Source organism: Oncorhynchus gorbuscha, linkage group LG21, assembly GCF_021184085.1.
Source record: "Oncorhynchus gorbuscha isolate QuinsamMale2020 ecotype Even-year linkage group LG21, OgorEven_v1.0, whole genome shotgun sequence".
Lineage (NCBI taxonomy): Eukaryota > Metazoa > Chordata > Actinopteri > Salmoniformes > Salmonidae > Oncorhynchus > Oncorhynchus gorbuscha.
Genome location: NC_060193.1, coordinates 37464903 through 37485676, shown reverse-complemented (window position 1 = coordinate 37485676; position 20774 = coordinate 37464903). Strand labels below are relative to the sequence as shown.

Sequence of the window (20774 nt, the reverse complement as noted above, 5' to 3'; positions counted from 1 at the left end):
TCCCTCTTTCTTTCTTTCTTTACCTCTCTTTCCCTCTTTCTTTACTCTCTCCCTCTTTCTTTACCTCTCCCTCTTTCTACTCTTTCTTTACTCTCTCCCTCTTTCTTTCCCTCTTTCTTTACCTCTCTCTCTTTCTTTACCTCTCTCCCTCTTTCTTTACCTCTCTCCCTCTTTCTTTACTCTCTCCCTCTTTCTTTACCTCTCTCCCTCTTTCTTTACTCTCTCCCTCTTTCTTTACCTCTCTCCCTCTTTCTTTACCTCTCTCCCTCTTTCTTTACTCTCCCTCTTTCTCTCCCTCTTTCTTTACTCTCTCCTCTTTCTTTCTCTCCCTCTTTCTTTCTCTCCCTCTTTCTTTACCTCTCCTCTCTTTACCCTCTCCCTCTTTCTTTACCTCTCTCCCTCTTTCTTTACCTCTCTCTCTTTCTTTCCCTCTTTCTTTACTCTCTCCCTCTTTCTTTACTTTACCTCTCCCCTTTCTTTACTCTCTCCCTCTTTCTTTACCTCTCTCCCTCTTTCTTTACCTCTCTCCCTCTTTCTTTACCTCTCTCCCTCTTTCTTTACTCTCTCCCTCTTCCCTCTTTCTTTACCCTCTTTCTTTACTCTCTCCCTCTTTCTTTACTCTCTCCCTCTTTCTTTACTCTCTCCCTCTTTTTACTCTCTCTCTTTCTTTACCTCTCTCCCTCTTTCTTTACCTCTCTCCCTCTTTCTTTACCTCTCTCCCTCTTTCTTTACCTCTCTCCCTCTTTCTTTACCTCTCTCCCTCTTTCTTTACCTCTCTCCCTCTTTCTTTACTCTCTCCCTCTTTCTTTCTTTACTCTCTCCCTTTCTTTTCTTTCCCTCCTTTCTCTCCCTCTTTCTTTACCTCTCTCCCTCTTTCTTTACTCTCCCTCTTTCTTTACCTCTCTTTCTTTCTCTCCCTCTTTCTTTACCTCTCTCCCTCTTTCTTTTTCCTCTCTCCCTCTTTCTTTACCTCTCTCCCTCTTTCTTTACCTCTCTCCCTCTTTCTTTCTCTTCTTTACCTCTCTCCCTCTTTCTTTACTCTCTTCTTTACTCTCTCTCTCTCCTCTTTCTTTACCTCTCTCCCTCTTTCTTTACCTCTCTCCCTCTTTCTTTACCTCTCTCTCCTCTTTCTTTACTCTCTCCCTCTTTCTTTACCTCTCTCCTCTTTCTTTCTTTACCTCTCTCCCTCTTTCTTTACTCTCTCCCTCTTTCTTTACTCTCTCCCTCTTTCTTTACCTCTCTCCCTCTTTCTTTACTCTCTCCCTTTCTTTCTTTCTTTACCTCTCTCCCTCTTTCTTACTTACTCTCTCCCTCTCTCCCTCTTTCTTTACCTCTCTCCCTCTTTCTCTCTCCCTCTTTCTTTACCTCTCTCCTCTTTCTTTTCTCCTCCCTTTCTTTACTCTCTCCCTCTTTCTTTACTCTCTCCCTCTTTCTTTACTCTCTCCCTCTTTCTTTACTCTCTCTCTTTCCTCTCCCTCTTTCTTTACTCTCTCCCTCTTTCTTTACTCTCTCCCTCTTTCTTTACCTCTCTCCCTCTTTCTTTACCTCTCTCCCTCTTTCTTTACCTCTCTCTCCCTCTTTCTTTACCTCTCTCCCTCTTTCTTTACTCTCTCCCTCTTTCTTTACCTCTCTCCCTCTTTCTTTACCTCTCTCCCTCTTTCTTTACTCTCTCCCTCTTTCTTTACTCTCTCCCTCTTTCTTTACCTCTCTCCCTCTTTCTTTACCTCTCTCCCTCTTTCTTTACCTCTCTCCCTCTTTCTTTACCTCTCTCCCTCTTTCTTTACTCTCCCTCTTTCTTTACTCTCCCTCTTTCTTTACCTCTCTCCCTCTTTCTTTTACTCTCTCCTCTTTCTTTCCTCTCCCTTTCTTTACCTCTCTCCCTCTTTCTTTACCTCTCTCCCTCTTTCTTTACCTCTCTCCCTCTTTCTTTACTCTCTCCCTCTTTCTTTACCTCTCTCCCTCTTTCTTTACCTCTCTCTCCCTCTTTCTTTACTCTCTCCCTCTTTCTTTACTCTCTCTCCCTCTTTCTTTACCTCTCTCCCTCTTTCTTTACCTCTCTCCCTCTTTCTCTCCTCCCTCTTTCTTTACTCTCTCCCTCTTTCTTTACTCTCTACCTCTCCTCTTTCTTTACCTCTCTCCCTCTTTCTTTACCTCTCTCCCTCTTTCTTTACTCTCTCCTCTCTTTACTCTCCTCTTTCTTTACTCTCTCCCTCTTTCTTTACTCTCTCCCTCTTTCTTTACCTCTCTCCCTCTTTCTTTACTTTCTTTCTCTCTCCCTCTTTCTTTACCTCTCTCCCTCTTTCTTTACCTCTCTCCCTCTTTCTTTACCTCTCTCCCTCTTTCTTTACCTCTCCTCTTTCTCCCTCTTTCTTTACCTCTCTCCCTCTTTCTTTACCTCTCTCCCTCTTTCTTTACTCTCTCCCTCTTTCTTTACCTCTTCTTTACTCTCTCCCTCTTTCTTTACCTCTCTCCCTCTTTCTTTACCTCTCTCCCTCTTTCTTTACTCTCTCCCTCTTTCTTTACCTCTCTCTTTCTTTACTCTCCCTCTTTCTTTACCTCTCTCCCTCTTTCTTTACTCTCCCTCTTTCTTACTCTCTTTCTTTCCCTCTTTCTTTACCTCTCTCCCTCTTTCTTTACTCTCTCCCTCTTTCTTTACTCTCTCCCTCTTTCTTTCTTTCTCTCCCTCTTTCTTTACTCTCTCCCTCTTTCTTTACCTCCTCTTTCCTCTCTCCCTCTTTCTTTACTCTCTCCCTCTTTCTTTACTCTCTCCCTCTTTCTTTACCTCTCTCCCTCTTTCTTTACCTCTCTCCCTCTTTCTTTACCTCTCTCCCTCTTTCTTTACCTCTCTCCCTCTTTCTTTACCTCTCCCTCTTTCTTTACCTCTCTCCCTCTTTCTTTACTCTCTCCCTCTTTCTTTACTCTCCCTCTTTCTTTACCTCTCTCCCTCTTTCTTTACTCTCTCCCTCTTTCCCTCTTTCCTCTTTCTTTACTCTCTCCCTCTTTCTTTACTCTCTCTCCCTCTTTCTTTACCTCTCTCCCTCTTTCTTTACCTCTCTCCCTCTTTCTTTACCTCTCTCTCTTTCTCTCTCTCTCTTTCTTTACTCTCTCCCTCTTTCTTTACCTCTCTCCCTCTTTCTTTACCTCTCTCCCTCTTTCTTTACTCTCTCCCTCTTTCTTTACCTCTCTCCCTCTTTCTTTACCTCTCTCTTTACCTCTTTCTTTACTCTCTCCCTCTTTCTTTACTCTCTCCCTCTTTCTTTACTCTCTCCCTCTTTCTTTACCTCTCTCTTTCTTTACCTCTCTCCCTCTTTCTTTACCTCTCTTTCCTCTCTTTCTTTACTCTCTCCCTCTTTCTTTACCTCTCTCCCTCTTCTTTCTCTCCCTCTTTCTTTACCTCTCTCCCTCTTTCTTTCTCCTCTCTTTTTCTTTACTCTCTCCCTCTTTCTTTACTCTCTCTCCCTCTTTCTTTACTCTCTCCCTCTTTCTTTACTCTCTCCCTCTTTCTTTACCTCTCTCCCTCTTTCTTTACCTCTCTCCCTCTTTCTTTACTCTCCCTCTTTCTTTCTCCTCTTTTCTTTACTCTCTCCCTCTTTCTTTACTCTCTCCCTCTTTCTTTCTCTCTCCCTCTTTCTTTACCCTCTCTCTTTCTTTACCTCTCTCTCTCCCTCTTTCTTTACTCTCTCCCTCTTTCTTTACTCTTCCCTCTTTCTTTACTCTCTCCCTCTTTCTTTTACCTCTCTCCCTCTTTCTTTACCTCTCTCCCTCTTTCTTTACTCTCTCCCTCTTTCTTTACCTCTCTCCCTCTTTCTTTACCTCTCTCCCTCTTTCTTTACCTCTCTCTCCCTCTTTCTTTACCTCTCTCCCTCTTTCTTTACCTCTTTCTCCCTCTTTCTTTACTCTCTCCCTCTTTCTTTACCTCTCTCCCTCTTTCTTTCTCTCTCCCTCTTTCTTTACTCTCTCCTCTTTCTTTACCTCTCCCTCTTTCTTTACTCTCTCCCTTTCTTTCTTTACCTCTCTCCCTCTTTCTTTACTCTCTCCCTCTTTCTTTACCTCTCTCCCTCTTTCTTTACCCTCTCCTTTACCTCTCTCCCTCTTTCTTTACCTCTCTCCCTCTTTCTTTACTCTCTCCCTCTTTCTTTACCTCTCTCCCTCTTTCTTTACTCTCTCTTTCTCCCTCTTTCTTTACCTCTCTCCCTCTTTCTTTACCTCTCTCCCTCTTTCTTTACCTCTCTCCCTCTTTCTTTACTCTTTCTCTTTCTTTCTTTACCTCTCTCTCTCCCTCTTTACTCTCTCCCTCTTTCTTTACCTCTCTCCCTCTTTCTTTACTCTCTCCCTCTTTCTTTACTCTCCCTCTTTCTTTACCTCTCTCCCTCTTTCTTTACCTCTCTCCCTCTTTCTTTACTCTCTCCCTCTTTCTTTCTCTCTCTTTCTTTACTCTCTTTCTTTACTCTCTTTCTCCCTCTTTCTTTACCTCTCTCCCTCTTTCTTTACCTCTCTCCCTCTTTCTTTACCTCTCTCCCTCTTTCTTTACCTCTCTCCCTCTTTCTTTCTCTCCCTCTTTCTTTACTCTCTCCTCTTTCTCTTCTTTACTCTTTCTTTCCTCTCTCCCTCTTTCTTTACCTCCTCTCCCTCTTTCTTTACTCTCTCCCTCTTTCTTTACTCTCTCCCTCTTTCTTTACCTCTCTCTCTTTCTCTCCCTCTTTCTTTACTCTCTCCCTCTTTCTTTACTCTCTCTCCCTCTTTCTTTACTCTCTCCCTCTTTCTTTACTCTCTCCCTCTTTCTTCTTTCTTTACCTCTCTCCCTCTTTCTTTACCTCTCTCCCTCTTTCTTTACTCTCTCCCTCTTTCTTTACCTCTCTCCCTCTTTCTTTACCTCTCTCCCTCTTTCTTTACTCTCTCTCTTTCTTTACCTCTCTCCCTCTTTCTTTACCTCTCTCCCCCTTTCTTTACCTCTCTCCCTCTTTCTTTACCTCTCTCCCTCTTTCTTTACTCTCTCCCTCTTTCTTTACCTCTTTCTACCCTCTTTCTTTACCTCTCTCCCTCTTTCTTTACCTCTCTCCCTCTTTCTTTACCTCTCTCCCTTTCTTTCTTTCCCTCTTTCTTTACTCTCCCTCTTTCTTTACCTCTCTCCCTCTTTCTTTACCTCTCTCCCTCTTTCTTTACCTTTCTCTCCCTCTTTCTTTACTCTCCTCCCTCTTCTTTCTTTACCTCTCTCCCTCTTTCTTTACCTCTCTCCCTCTTTCTTTACCTCTCTCCCTCTTTCTTTACCTCTCTCCCTCTTTCTTTACCTCTCTCCCTCTTTCTTTACTCTCTCTCCCTCTTTCTTTACCTCTCTCCCTCTTTCTTTACCTCTCTCTCTTTCTTTTTCTTTACTCTCTCCCTCTTTCTTTACCTCTCTCCCTCTTTCTTTACTCTCCCTCTTTCTTTACCTCCCTCTTTCTTTACTCTCTCCCTCTTTCTTTACCTCTCTCCCTCTTTCTTTCTCTCCCTCTTTCTTTACCTCTCTCCCTCTTTCTTTCTCTCCCTCTTTCTTTACCTCTCTCCCTCTTTCTTTACCTCTCTCCCTCTTTCTTTACTCTCTCCCTCTTTCTTTACTCTCTCCCTCTTTCTTTACCTCTCTCCCTCTTTCTTTACTCTCTCCCTCTTTCTTTACCTCTCTCCCTCTTTCTTTACCTCTCTCCCTCTTTCTTTACCTCTCTCCCTCTTTCTTTACCTCTCTCCCTCTTTCTTTACTCTCTCCCTCTTTCTTTACTCTCTCCCTCTTTCTTTACTTTCTCTTTCCTCTCTTTTCTCTTTCTTTCTCTCTCTCTTTCTTTACTCTCTCCCTCTTTCTTTACCTCCCTCTCCCTCTTTCTTTACTCTCTCTCTTTCTTTACCCTCTCCCTCTTTCTTTACTCTCTCCCTCTTTCTTTACCTCTCTCTCTTTCTTTCTTTCTTTACCTCTCTCCCTCTTTCTTTACTCTCTCCCTCTTTCTTTACTCTCTCCCTCTTTCTTTACCTCTCTCCCTCTTTCTTTACCTCTCTCCCTCTTTCTTTACCTCTCTCCCTCTCCCTCTTTCTTTACCTCTCTCTCCTCTTTCTTTACCTCTCTCCCTCTTTCTTTACCTCTCTCTTTCTTTCTTTCTTTACTTTTTACTCTCTCCCTCTTTCTTTACTCTCTCCCTCTTTCTTTACCTCTCTCCCTCTTTCTTTACCTCTCCCTCTTTCCTCCCTCTTTCTTTACCTCTCTCCCTCTTTCTTTCTTTACTCTCTCCCTCTTTCTTTACCTCTCTCCCTCTTTCTTTACCTCTCCCTCTTTCTTTACCTCTCTCCCTCTTTCTTTACTCTCTCCCTCTTTCTTTACTCTCTCCCTCTTTCTTTACTCTCTCCCTTTCTTTCTTTACTTTCTCTCCCTCTTTCTTTCTTTCTCCTCTTTCTTTTTACCTCTCCCTTCTTTCTTTACCTCTCTTCTTTCTTTACTCTCTCCCTCTTTCTTTACCTCTCTCCCTCTTTCTTTACCTCTTCTTTACCTCTCTCCCTCTTTCTTTACCTCTCCCTCTTTCTTTACTCTCTCCCTCTTTCTTTCCCTCTTTCTTTACCTCTCTCCCTCTTTCTTTACCTCTCTCCCTTTCTTTACTCTCTCCCTCCTCTCTCCCTCTTTCTTTACTCTCTCCCTCTCTCTCTTTCTTTACTCTCTCCCTCTTTCTTTACCTCTCTCCCTCTTTCTTTACCTCTCCCTCTTTCTTTACTCTCTCCCTCTTTCTTTACCTCTCTCCCTCTTTCTTTACCTCTCTCCCTCTTTCTTTACTCTCTCCCTCTTTCTTTACCCTCTCTTTCTTTACTCTCTCCCTCTTTCTTTACCTCTCTCCCTCTTTCTTTACCTCTCTCCCTCTTTCTTTACTCTCTCCCTCTTTCTTTTCTTTACCTCTCTCCCTCTTTCTTTACTCTCTCCCTCTTTCTTTACTCTCTCTCCCTCTTTCTTTACTCTCTCCCTCTTTCTTTACCTCTCTCCCTCTTTCTTTACCTCTCTCCCTCTTTCTTTACCTCTCCTCTTTCTCCCTCTTTCTTTCTTTACCTCTCTCCCTCTTTCTTTACCCTCTCCCTCTTTCTTTACTCTCTCCCTCTTTCTTTACTCTCTCCCTCTTTCTTTACCCCTCTTTCTTTCTCCCTCTTTCTTTACCTCTCTCCCTCTTTCTTTACTCTCTCCTCTTTCTTTCTTTACCTCTCTCCCTCTTTCTTTACTCTCTCCCTCTTTCTTTCCCTCTCCCTCTTTCTTTACCTCTCTCCCTCTTTCTTTACCTCTCTCCCTCTTTCTTTACCTCTCTCCCTCTTTCTTTACCTCTTTCTTTCTCTCCTCTTTCTCTTTACTCTCTCCTCTTTCTTTACCTCTCTCCCTCTTTCTTTACCTCTCTCCTCTTTCTTTACTCTCTCCCTCTTTCTCTCTCTCCCTCTTTCTTTACCTCTCTCCCTCTTTCTTTACTCTCTCCCTCTTTCTTTCTCTCTTTCCCTCTTTCTTTACCTCTCTCCCTCTTTCTTTACCTCTCTCCCTCTTTCTTTACTCTCTCTCTCCCTCTTTCTTTACCTCTCTCCCTCTTTCTTTACCTCTCTCCCTCTTTCTTTACCTCTCTCCCTCTTTCTTTACCTCTTTCTTTCTCCCTCTTTCTTTACTCTCTCCCTCTTTCTTTACCTCTCTCCCTCTTTCTTTACTCTCTCCCTCTTTCTTTACCTCTCTCCCTCTTTCTTTACCCTCTCCCTCTTTCTTTCTCTCCCTCTTTCTTTACTCTCTCCCTCTTTCTTTACTCTCCCTCTTTCTTTACCTCTCTCCCTCTTTCTTTACTCTCTCCTTTCTCTTTCTTTTTTACCCTCTCCCTCTTTCTTTACTCTCTCCTTCTTTACTCTCTCCCTCTTTCTTTACTCTCTCCCTCTTTCTTTACCCCTCTCTTTCTTTACCTCTCTCCCTCTTTCTTTACCTCTCTCCCTCTTTCTTTACTCTCTCCCTCTTTCTTTACCTCTCTCCCTCTTTCTTTACCTCTCTCTCCCTCTTTCTTTACCTCTCTCCCTCTTTCTTTACCTCTCTCCCTCTTTCTTTACTCTCTCTCCTCTCTTTCTTTACCTCTCTCCCTCTTTCTTTTACTCTCTCCCTCTTTCTTTACCTCTCTCTCTTTCTTTCTTTACTCTCTTTACCTCTCTTTCTTTACTCTCTCCCTCTTTCTTTACCTCTCTCCCTCTTTCTCTTCTTTACCTCTCTCCCTCTTTCTTTACCTCTCCCTCTTTCTTTACCTCTCTCCCTCTTTCTTTACCCTCTCCCTCTTTCTTTACTCTCTCCCTCTTTCTTTACTCTCTCCCTCTTTCTTTACCTCTCTCCCTCTTTCTTTACTCTCTCCCTCTTTCTTTACTCTCTCCCTCTTTCTTTACCTCTCTCCCTCTTTCTTTACCTCTCTCCCTCTTTCTTTACCTCTCTCCCTCTTTCTTTACCTCTCTCCCTCTTTCTTTACCTCTCTCCCTCTTTCTTTACTCTCTCCCTCTTTCTTTACTCTCTCCCTCTTTCTTTACTCTCTCCCTCTTTCTTTACCTTTCTTTCTCTCCCTCTTTCTTTACCTCTCTCCCTCTTTCTCTCTCTCCCTCTTTCTTTACCTCTCCTTTCTTTACCTCTCTCCCTCTTTCTTTACCTCTCTCTCCTCTTTCTTTACTCTCTCCCTCTTTCTTTACCTCTCTCCCTCTTTCTTTACTCTCTCCCTCTTTCTTTACCTCTCTCCCTCTTTCTTTACCTCTCTCCCTCTTTCTTTTACTCTCCCTCTTTCTTTACCTCTCCCTCTTTCTTTACCTCTCTCCCTCTTTCTTTACCTCTCTCCCTCTTTCTTTACCTCTCTCCCTCTTTCTTTACCTCTTTCTCCCTCTTTCTTTACTCTCTCTCTTTCTTTACCTCTCTCCCTCTTTCTTTACCTCTCTCCCTCTTTCTTTACTCTCTCCCTCTTTCTTTACTCTCTCCCCTTTCTTTCTTTCTTTCTTTACTCTCCCTCTTTCTTTACCTCTCTCCCTCTTTCTTTACCTCTCTCCCTCTTTCTTTACTCTCTCCCTCTTTCCTCTCTTTCTTTACTCTCTCCCTCTTTCTTTACTCTCTCCCTCTTTCTCTCTCTTTACTCTCTTTCTTTACCTCTCTCCCTCTTTCTTTACTCTCTCCCTCTTTCTTTACCTCTCCCTCTTTCTTTCTCTCTCCCTCTTTCTTTACCTCTCCCTCTTTCTTTCTTTCTCCTCTTTCTTTACTCTCTCCCTCTTTCTTTACCTCTCTCCCTCTTTCTTTACCTCTCTCCCTTTCTTTCTTTACTCTCTCTCTTTCTTTACCTCTCTCCCTCTTTCTTTACTCTCTCTCCTCTTTCTTTACCTCTTTCTCCCTCTTTCTTTACTCTCTCCCTCTTTCTTTACCTCTCTCCCTCTTTCTTTACTCTCTCCCTCTTTCTTTACCTCTCTCCCTCTTTCTTTACTCTCTCCCTCTTTCTTTACCTCTCTCCCTCTTTCTTTACTCTCTCCCTCTTTCTTTACTCTCTCTCCCTCTTTCTTTACTCTCTCCCTCTTTCTTACTCTCTCCCTCTTTCTTTACTCTTCCCTCTTTCTCTCTCCCTCTTTCTTTACCTCTCTCCCTCTTTCTTTACTCTCTCCTCTTTCTTTCTTTACCTCTCTCTTTCTTTACTCTCTCCCTCTTTCTTTACCTCTCCCTCTTTCTTTTTACCTCTCTTCTTTACTCTCCCTTTCTTTCTCTCTCCCTCTTTCTTTACCTCTCTTCTTTCTTTACCTCTCTCCCTCTTTCTTTACTCTCTCCCTCTTTCTTTACCTCTCTCCCTCTTTCTTTACCTCTCTCCCTCTTTCTTTACCTCTCTCCCCTTTCTTTACTCTCCTCTTTCTTTACCTCTCTCCCTCTTTCTTTACCTCTCTCCCTCTTTCTTTACTCTCTCCCTCTTTCTTTACCTCTCTCTCCCTCTTTCTTTACCTCTCTCCCTCTTTCTTTACCCTCTTTCTTTCTCTCTCCCTCTTTCTTTACCTCTCTCTCCTCTTTTTTACCTCTCTCCCTCTTTCTTTACCTCTCCTCTCTCTCTCCCTCTCCCTCTTTCTTTACCTCTCTCCCTCTTTCTTTACCTCTCTCCCTCTTTCTCTCTCCCTCTTTCTTTACTCTCTCCCTCTTTCTTTACCTCTCTCCCTCTTTCTTTACTCTCTCCTCTTTCTTTACTCTCCCTCTTTCTTTACCTCTCTCCCTCTTTCTTTACTCTCTCTCCTCTCTTTCTTTACCTCTCTCCTCTTTCTTTACCTCTCTCCCTCTTTCTTTACCTCTCTCTTCTTTACTCTCTCCCTCTTTCTTTACTCTCTCCCTCTTTCTTTACCTCTCTCCCTCTTTCTTTACTCTCTCCCTCTTTCTTTACTCTCTCCCTCTTTCTTTACCTCTCTCCTCTTTCTCTTTCTTTCTCTCTCCCTCTTTCTTTACTCTCTCCCTCCTTTCCCCTCTCTTTCCCTCTTTCTTTACCTCTCTCCCTCTTTCTTTACCCTCTCCCTCTTTCTTTACCCTCTCTCTCTTTCTTTACTCTCTCTCTCTTTCTTTACTCTCCCTCTTTCTTTACCTCTCTCCCTCTTTCTTTACTCTCCCTCTTTCTTTACCTCTCTCCCTCTTTCTTTACTCTCTCCCTCTTTCTTTACCTCTCTCCCTCTTTCTTTACCTCTCCCTCTTTCTTTACCTCTCTCCCTCTTTCTTTACCTCTCTCCCTCTTTCTTTACCCTCTCCCTCTTTCTTTACCCTCTCCCTCTTTCTTTACCACTCTCCCTCTTTCTTTACCTCTCCCTCTTTCTTTACCTCTCCCTCTTTACTACTCTCCCTCTTTCTTTACCTCTCTCTCTTTCTTTACCCTCTCTTTCTTTACCTCTCTCCCTCTTTCTTTACTCTCCCTCTTTCTTTACCTCTCTCCCTCTTTCTTTACCTCTCTCCCTCTTGATTTACCTCTCTCCCTCTTTATTTACCTCTCTCCCTCTTTCTTTACCTCTCTCCCTCTTTCTTTAACTCTCTCCCTCTTTCTTTACCTCTCTCCCTCTTTCTTTACCTCTCTCCCTCTTTCTTTACTCTCTCCCTCTTTCTTTACCTCTCTCCCTCTTTCTTTACTTCTCTCCCTCTTTCCTTACCTCTCTCCCTCTTTCTTTACCCTCTCCCTCTTTCTTTACCCTCTCCCTCTTTCTTTACCTCTCTCCCTCTTTCTTTACCTCTCCCTCTTTCTTTACCTCTCTCTCCCTCTTTCTTTACCTCTCCCTCTTTACTACTCTCTCTTTCTTTACTCTCTCTCTTTCTTTACTCTCCCTCTTTCTTTACCTCTCTCCCTCTTTCTTTACCTCTCTCCCTCTTTCTTTACCCTCTCCCTCTTTCTTTACTCTCTCCCTCTTTCTTTACTCTCTCCCTCTTTCTTTACCTCTCTCCCTCTTTCTTTACCTCTCTCTCCTCTTTCTTTACCTCTCTCCCTCTTTCTTTACCTCTCTCCCTCTTTCTTTACCTCTCTCCCTCTTTCTGTAACTCTCTCCCTCTTTTCTCTCTCCTTTCTTTACTCTCTCCCTCTTGCTTTACCTCTCTTCCTCTTGCTTTACCTCTCTCCCTCTTTCTTTCTTTTCTGTAACTCTCTCCCTCTTTCTGTAACTCCCTCCCTCTTTACTCTCTTTCTGTAACTCTCTCCCTCTTGCTTTACCTCTCTTCCTCTTTTTTTACCTCTCTCCTTCTTTATTCTCTCCCTCTTTCTTTACTCTCTCTTTTCTTTTACTCTCCCTCTTTCTTTACTCTCTCCCTCTTGCTTTACCTCTCTTCCTCTTTCTTTACCTCTCCTTCTTTACTCTCTCTCTCTTTCTTTACTTCTCTCTCTCTTTACCTCTCTCCCTCTTTCTTTACCTCTCTCCCTCTTTCTTTGCCTCTCTCCCTCTTTCTTTGCAGTTTTTACCCCCAAGCCATAAGACTACTGAATGGCTAATCAAATGTCACCCCGGAATACTTGCAAACCCCCCCACTACGCTGCTGCTACTCTCTGATATTATGTATGCATAGCCAGTTTAACAACCCTACCTGCATGTACATAATTATCTCAAATACCTTGACACCGGTGTGCCTACACATTGACACATTGACTCTGTACCGGTACCCCCTGTATATCGGCCCGCTATTGTTATTTACTGCTGCTCTTTAATTTGTTATTTGTTTTTCACATCTCTTACTTTAGAAAAAGTTATTTTCTTAAAACTGCATTGTTGGTTAAGGGCTTGTAAGTAATCATTTAACTGTTGTATTCGGTGCATGTGACAAATAAAATGTGACTTGAGGTGACAAACAAAGTGTGTGCACGAACAGCCGGGAAATCCTTGCTGAAGGCCAAAACAGACGAAAACGTCACATAACGTTGTCATAATATATGCACAAACTGTTTCCGCAATGTTTCTGATGGGAAGCATGAGGACGCCTGTATTCCCTCTCTGTCCCTTACACTGCCCCTCCATCGATCTCTCTCTTCATCTCTCTCCCTCTTCATTTACCTCTCTCCATACCTTGTTCTCGGTCTCATTCTCTCCATCTTCCTTTGGCCTTTTCTACCTTTCTGTCCCTCTTCCTCGCTCTCTATGCCCCTTTCTCATCCCTCTCTTTACATCTCTTTTAACGGTTCTCTCTTTCCCATTTATCCACCTTTCCTTACATATCTTTTAACCTCTCTCTCCAACAGGATGGGTGGTGGACGTAGCGGTACCTTCTGTGCCATCTGCAGCATCAGTGAGATGATCCAGCAGCAGAACATTGTAGATGTGTTCCACACCGTCAAGACCCTGAGGAACAACAAATCCAACATGGTGGAGACTATGGTACGTTCCACTGACCAGTGGCCTGACCACTGACCTGTATAAGTGGCTTGAGGAGGGTTTATGAGTACCTATCAGCAATATAGGACACACACTCAGGACACACAGTTGTGGCTGTATTGGACAGGTTCAAGACCATACACAGACGGGAGACACGGCCACAGAGACGCACGCACACGCATGTACGCACACACATTCTCAGGCTGATGACTTGCTATTGCAGGTGTTGTGTTAACAGATGTCTCTACGCCTTCTCATATAGCCTCAGAAACCAGATGCTTCATTTGACAGATCCATCTCAGGATGGGCACAGCTGTTCGCTTAGAATTGAAGTAGATTTTGGTGCAAAAGACAACTACTGTAATAAAAAAGTTAAGGGTGACGTTGAAGATACCGTTTTAATAGTCCATGAAATTTTTATGAAATACAATTTGATTCTCTTTCTTTTTTTATTGAGTGTTATACCAAAGCATTGTTTAATACACTTTTCTGATTGGCTAGAAGGGCATTCTAGAATGGACATTAAAACCAGAAAACGGGACACCTTGCAATCACGACACAATATGCCCCTACACATGAAGATCGTACTTGCTATAAAGTTATAGAAAGCTAAACCAACAACTACACAAACTGATATTGGATACATTTTAATACAGGTCCAACAAAGAAAAAACGTAGCTATGTTTTTGCAGAAACATCTTCTTGGAGCATTTGATACCTAAGGTGGTGAGTGATGAACATGAATTTCTCCTGTCCCCTCCGTATCTAAAGTTGTCAAATCCTCCAACACATTTCTAGTTTGATCTGTTGGTGAAGAAAGCTTGTCTGTTTATCTGAAGCATTGATGGTTTTTGCGACTGCACTTGAAGAAACACTTGAAGAAACTTGAAAAGTTCTTGAAATTTTCCATATTGACTGACCTTCATGTCTTCATGTATACCACCCCTTACTTAGTTTTCTTTTTGCTTATTTGAGCTGTTCTTGCCATAATATGGACTTGGTATTTTACCAAATAGCATCCCTACCTTGTCACAAAACAAATGATTGGCTCAAACGCATTAAGAAGGAAAGAAATTCCATAAATGAGCTTTTAACAAGGCACACCCGTTAATTGAAATGCATTTCAGGTGACTACCTCTTAAGCTGGTTGAGAGAATTCCAAGAGTGTGCAAAGCTGTCATCAAGGAAAAGGGTGGCTACTTTGAAGATTTTCAAATATAAAATATATTTTGATGGAACACTTTTTTGATTACTACATGAATTCATATGTGTTATTTCCTATTTTTGATGTCTTCATTATTATTCTACAATGTAGAAAATAGTAAAAATAAAGAAAAACCCTGGAGTAGCTGTGTCCAGACTTTTGACTGGCACTGTATATACAGTGCATTTGAGAAGTATTCAGAATTTTTATTAATTTTTTTTTTTTTTTTAAATCCTCATCAATATACACACAATACCCCATATTGACAAAGCGAAAACAGTTTTTAAATAATTTCCGAATGTATACAATAATTAAAACGGGAATATGACATTTACATAGTTATTCAGACCTTTTACTCAGTGCTTTGTTGAAGCACCTTTGGAAGCAATTACAGCCTTGAGTCTCCTTGGGTATGACGCTGCAAGGTTGGCACACCTGTATTTGGTGAGTTTTTCCCATTCTTCTATGCAGATCCTTTCATGCTCTGTCAGGTTGGATGGGGAGCGTCGCTGCACTTCTATTTTCAGGTCTCTCCAGAGATGTTCGATCAGGTTCAGGTCCAGGCTCTGACTGGGCCACTCAAGGACATTCAGAGACTTGTCCCGAAGCCAGCTGTGTGCTCAGAATCATCCTTTTGGAGGTGAAACTTCGCCCCAGTCTGAGGTTAAACGCTGGTCATGGCTCAGATCAACACCATCATCCCAAAAACCCTAGACCCACTCCAATTGGCATACCACCCCAAAAGATCCACAGATGACACTATCTCTATTGGACTTCACACTACCCTGAACAGCTGATCAAATGGCTACCCGGAATATTTGCATTGCCCCCCCCTCCTACCCTTTTTTATGCTGCTGCTACTCACTGTTTATTATCTAAGCATAGTCACTTTACCCCTACGTACATGTACATATTACTTCGACTAATCTGCACCACCACACATTGACTTGGTACTGGTACCCCTTGTATATAGCCTTGTTATTGGTATTTTATTATTGGCCTTTTATTTTTGTAACTTTAGTTTATTTATAATATTTTCTTAAATCTTGTTTTTCTTCAAACTGCATTGTTGGCTGGTTAAGCACTTATAAGTAAGCATTTCATGATAACGTTTACACCTGTTGTAATCAGCCTATGTGACAGATACATTTGAATTTGATTTGAGGTTCTGAGCTCAATGGAGTAGGTTTTCCTCAATGATCTCCCTTGACTCTGTTCATCTTTCCTTTGATCCTGACTAGTCTCACAGTCCCTGCCTCTGAAAAACATCCCCACAGCATGATGCTGCCACCACCATGCTTCAACTTAGGAATGGTGCCAGGTTTCTTCCAAATGTGACACTTGGCTTTCAGGCCAAAGAGTTGAATCTCGGTTTCATCAGACTAGAGAATTTTGTTTCTCATGGTCTGAGAGGCCCTTAGGTGCCATTTGACAATCTCCAAGTGGGCTGTCATGTGCCTTTCACTGTGCTTCCGTCTTTACCATATACCAGATGGTTGTCTTTCTGTAAGGTTCTCTCATCTCCACAGAGGATCTCTGGAGCTCTGTCAGAGTGACCATTGGGCTCTTGTTCATCTCCCTGACCAAGGCCATTTCCCCCGATTGCTCAGTTTTGTGGCCAGCTGTAGGAAGTGTGGTCAGCTGTAGGAAGAGTCTTGGTGGTTCAAAACTTATTCCATTTAATAAGAATGATGGAGGCCACTGCGTTCTTGGGGACCTTCAATGCTGCAGACATTTTTTGGTACCCTTCCCCGGATCTGGGTCTCTACACAATCCTGTCTACGCACAATTCCTTTAACCCCATGGCTTGGATTTTGCTCTGATATGCATTGTCAGCTTCAGGACCTTTTATAGACAGATGTGTGCCTTTCCAAATCATGTCCAATCAATTGAATTTATCACAGGTGGACTCCAAGCAGGTTGGTGAAGGATGATCGATGGGAAAAGGATGCACTTGAACTAAATTTTGAGACTCATAGCAAAGGGTCTGAATGCTTAAGTAAATACGTTTTTTCTGTTTTTTTATTTGTAATACATTTGGAAAAACATCTAAAAACCTGTTTTCGCTTTGTCATTATTGGGTATTGTGTGTAGATTGATGAGGAAAATCTTTGATTTAATCAATTGTTGTAACGGTTTTCTTCTGGTGAAAGAGAGGCGGACCAAAATGCAGCGTGGTGGTTATTCATGTTTAATTTATAAAGACACTATACATGAATAAACTAACAAAAACAATAAACGTGCGAAAACCTAAACAGCCCTATCTGGTGCAAACACAGAGACAGGAACAATCATCCACAAAACCCAACACAAAACAGGCTACCTAAATATGGTTCCCAATCAGAGACAATGACTAACACCTGCCTCTGATTGAGAACCATATCAGGCCAAACATAGAAATAGACAAACCAGACACACAACATAGAATGCCCACCCAATTCACGTCCTGACCAACACTAAAACCAGGAAAACACATACGAACGATGGTCAGAACGTGACAATTGTAGAATAAGGCCGTAACATAATTAGGATAAAGGGAAGTGGTCTGAATACTTTCTGAATGCACTGTATATATTTATATCGGTAAATGTTTGCTTTGTATTGTTTTCTTTGGCAGCAGTGGTATAAGCAGGATGAACAGCTTAAACAAATGCAACGGAATAAACGTTGGTGTTATTCTGGCTCCAGACTGTCCTTCTGTAGCTCAGTTGGTAGAGCATGGCGCTTGTAACGCCAGGGTAGTGGGTTCGATCCCCGGGACCACCCATACGTAGAATGTATGCACACATGACTGTAAGTTGCTTTGGATAAAAGCGTCTGCTAAATGGCATATATTATTATTATATATTACTGTGTAGCCATTGCTAGTTGGTTAGCTAGCAGCAAGCAAGGGATAAGAACGTTGCCACTGGGCATGGCAACGGAACATAAAGAACGAACGACTAGTTTGCATCCATAAATATCAAACATAAAGAACGAACGACTAGTTTGCATCCATAAATATCAAATCTCTGCTTGTGTTTCCTTTTAAATAATGATAAAAAATGAATCAAATTTCTGACAGATTGGTAATATGACAATCATGCCAATGACTGACTAGTGCTCTGTCTTTATTTCCCTTTTCTAGGAACAGTACAAGTTCTGCTATGAAGTTGCTCTGGAGGCCCTTAGCTCATTCTGAGAGAGCAACGTTGCCTCTCGTGTCTGTGGGACACAGTGCTGACACTGCAGACACCAACCCATATGAGGCAGTGGATGTGTGTGTGACCACACACATGTGAAACTCTATAATGAAGAAAAAACATCCTCCACACTGGGGTTATGTGTGCGCTTTTGCAAGACTGGGACCCCTTTCGCTTGTATAAAGAAAAAATGGAATGAAAACCTTTAAACACAGCTTTCCTTCTCTTTCTTCAATGTCCATCTTGGACTGTGATGTGATCTTGTACAGTAATTTCCTTTTTAGATATATGCCTTGAATTTTATTCCCTCAGTGTAAAAATACAAACCAAGAAAATAAACTGACATGGCTTCAGCTGATGGGGATAAAAAAACACACACACAAAAACAACACAATCAGATTAACAAACAGAACCGATACAGACGAAGACAAATGCAAGATGCGAAGATTTGAACTCTACCTGGCTTTGCACCTCTTTTTAAAGAATATTAATAACGACTGTATCATATATTTCCCCCTTGTTTTAACAGACACAAAATGGCAGATATTTTTTGTAATTCTTTGGATTTTGTGGTTCCTGCAACTCCTTTACATCCATGTGCACACGCTGGTTTTCTCACATTCGCAAAGTGACATTTTTCTTTTGGTATTGTGGCATGTTCTCATTCTCTTGTCCCATGGCTCTTGTGCTGTGCAGACAATCATGAATTATTCTGGGCCCGGTTTTCAAAAGCATCTTAAGGCTAAGATGTGTTTGGGAATCCGGGCCCTGGTTTGCTGCATTGAAAATGAGAGAAGAGTCAGTCAACACTTGAGCATTCTATGCTGGCTCTACACAGTATTCATCAAAACTTATTTTACATTCATGTGTTTTGGAATTTCCACTGTATTTTGCACTACTTTACCTTCAATCCCATTTTAAAATGGTGTCATGTAGGGGAGACTAGGGGCAATCGTAACAGGGAGCAATTGTAACACGTTGCATTTCTCCAAACAGAAACAAGCTGGAGTGATGAAACACACACAGTACATTTAGGTTATGTCTGAAAAGTTACAGCCAGATATCTCACTATATTCACTTTTAATGGGCAAATGTTTGTTTTTCAGGGATGAAAGTAGTTTTTTCCACCGGTTGTATTTTTATAATACTGCATTAGCATTAGTGTCCAAAATTCAAACTATCATAATTTTCATCACTATATGTGGACTAAACATTGACATGAATGACATGTCACTATTGTTGTCTCTTCCTAGGCACATGACGTTTTGTCATGGCTGCTGGGTTGGGGGCAATTGCCAATTGTAATTCAGTGTTAAAATGACCCTGAGCCAAGCAGCCAAATTATGAAAACGAGTGATTTTAACTTTAAGATTGTATGAATTATACAAATAACTTCAAATAGCCGTGGTGTCCTGCAGAGTGCCACAGCAATTATAAACAGATATAATCTGGAAACCATCATATTATTCAGATATTTTGAGAGGAACCAAATGGCCATGCACAAACATGGGTGTTACTGTAATTATTGTTTACATACAAAACAATATTCATATTTATTGAAAAATCATTACTTACGTCTATGATAATATGATAACTTAAAAAACATTCATGTTTATGAATTAAGTGAATTTATTTTGTTTATTTTTTAGGTGTTACATTTGACCCCAGCTACTGTTACAATTTCCCTTGACACAGGGCACATGTAATGTCCGGACCCTTTTGGATTACAATCAATATTGTGATCTGACGGTCATTATGTACAGACATATACATGGAATGAATGAAAAATTAAAAAAAGAGTAAAATGCAAACATTTTTACAATTTCCCCAGTCTCCCCTAATTTGGTCGACAGTGCCATACTCACGTCTTTAAACATATACAATTTTAACGGAATTGTGTAGAAACATATCAGCCTAGGGATAGAGTGGGATAACATTCTATTAATGTGCACCTCAAGCTTGTCACGCACTGTAGCAGCCCCCACCCTACTGTTTCCCAGTCTCAGGATTTGGATAAGGAGACTTTGTTTTTCATCCCTGTCCATTCTTGCGCTCATATTCTACTTCATAAGAGCAGTTTGGCTTATTGTGAGGCTGTCCTAATATGGACCCCGTAACCGTGTCCTGCCATTACTCTCCGCCCATGCATCTCATGCATACTGTTTGGGGAACTTCGGATTGTCTTCATCCTCACTAGACATGGAAACAGAATCCATCTGAGATTGTGAATCCAACTCTTGACTCGGGGGGGTTTCAAGTAGAGAGCTCCAGTCGACAATGCTGCTTTTGAAGGCAGCGTTTGCAGCATTTGCAGAAATCGTATTCAAGGCAAATGCTGCAGATGGCTCAATTGGAAACTATCTTTAAATGTCAAGCTTGCTATAGAGAGTTTTGGATTGAATCCCGGCCTGGGATTTTTGCACGGGTTTTATGTCCATTGAACAGTTGTAGTACAGTATTGTACAGGGCTTTGTCAGAAGAATGTTTTGCTGAACATGGACAGTCACTTACAGTATGAGGTGTAGAAGAAGTATTGTGTCAACACACAGCATAGTTGTATTATTAACATGCAGCCGTTTGGTGACGGGAACACAGAGAAACAGTGTTGGAATTCTAATGTCAATGTTGTTTGTTTTGCTTTTCATATTTCCACTGTCGATATTATATTTCGTTTTCCTCATTTTTTTTCTCTTGAATTTGTTTTAAAAAATGTTGTCTAGCAAAGTGATATTTAGATCTGGTGATGAAATTGCCATGGTTGTTTTGTTGTTTAAAAATGTGGTTACATCAAATAAAGGGACCAAAATGTTGAACAAATTATTTTATTATTATTTTTAACACATTTTATCAACCAATTTACAACTATTGATATTATCTAAAGTAAATATCAAGCCTACATTACAGTAGGATTGTGAAGGTGAAAGGTCAATCTCAGGAATGATCAAGCAAAATACTGATGAATCAAGATCCGAACGTCCTCCCATTTAACTATTTATTCCCAGACTCCACATTCATATGTATGAGCACATTTGCATATGCATCAATGACAGAAATGCACCTTGGCATTATCCTTATCAATCACGGCTAACTGAGTCCTAAGAGAGCCTCTATGCTTGTCATTTTAGATCCCGTCATATGTGTGTGGACAGAGTGTTACACAGTAGACATATACGGACACATGCAAATGAACTCTAATCACATCCATTTAACGTTATAAATGTTGCGTACGCACAAAATATGCCATATGCGTGCACCAGTTTTCAGCAAATGTTGACATGAGAATTTGACTTGACGTGAGAATGTGCTTATCCACTTTAGACCACGCGTGCGCAGTGTCTAGTGGTTGAAGTCTTGCATTGCAAGAAGGTAAAAGTAGTCTAGAAGTAGCCTTGTACAAATGGGGAATATATGATGACACTCTTATTTATAACAAAAGAACAGGTAGGCCTAGCTAAATATCAAGACATAAAAATATGCAATAATTTGCCTTCAGTGAGAAGAGCTAAAATCTATATATATTTTATTCTATAATAACTAGAAATCTGCAA

General features: G+C 41.4%; 1 protein-coding gene across 1 annotated transcript in view; it reads left to right on the top strand.

Annotated features, from left to right (window-relative positions):
* LOC124008536 (receptor-type tyrosine-protein phosphatase T-like) overlaps window positions 1-20043 on the top strand; it is a 553654-nt gene extending 533611 nt beyond the window's left edge. Inside the window, 2 exon segments of the mRNA XM_046319881.1 lie at window positions 12708-12843; window positions 17172-20043. Coding sequence (XP_046175837.1) covers window positions 12708-12843; window positions 17172-17225 — 190 coding nt within the window. The 3' untranslated portion in view covers window positions 17226-20043.
* The last annotated feature ends 731 nt before the right edge of the window (window positions 20044-20774 follow it).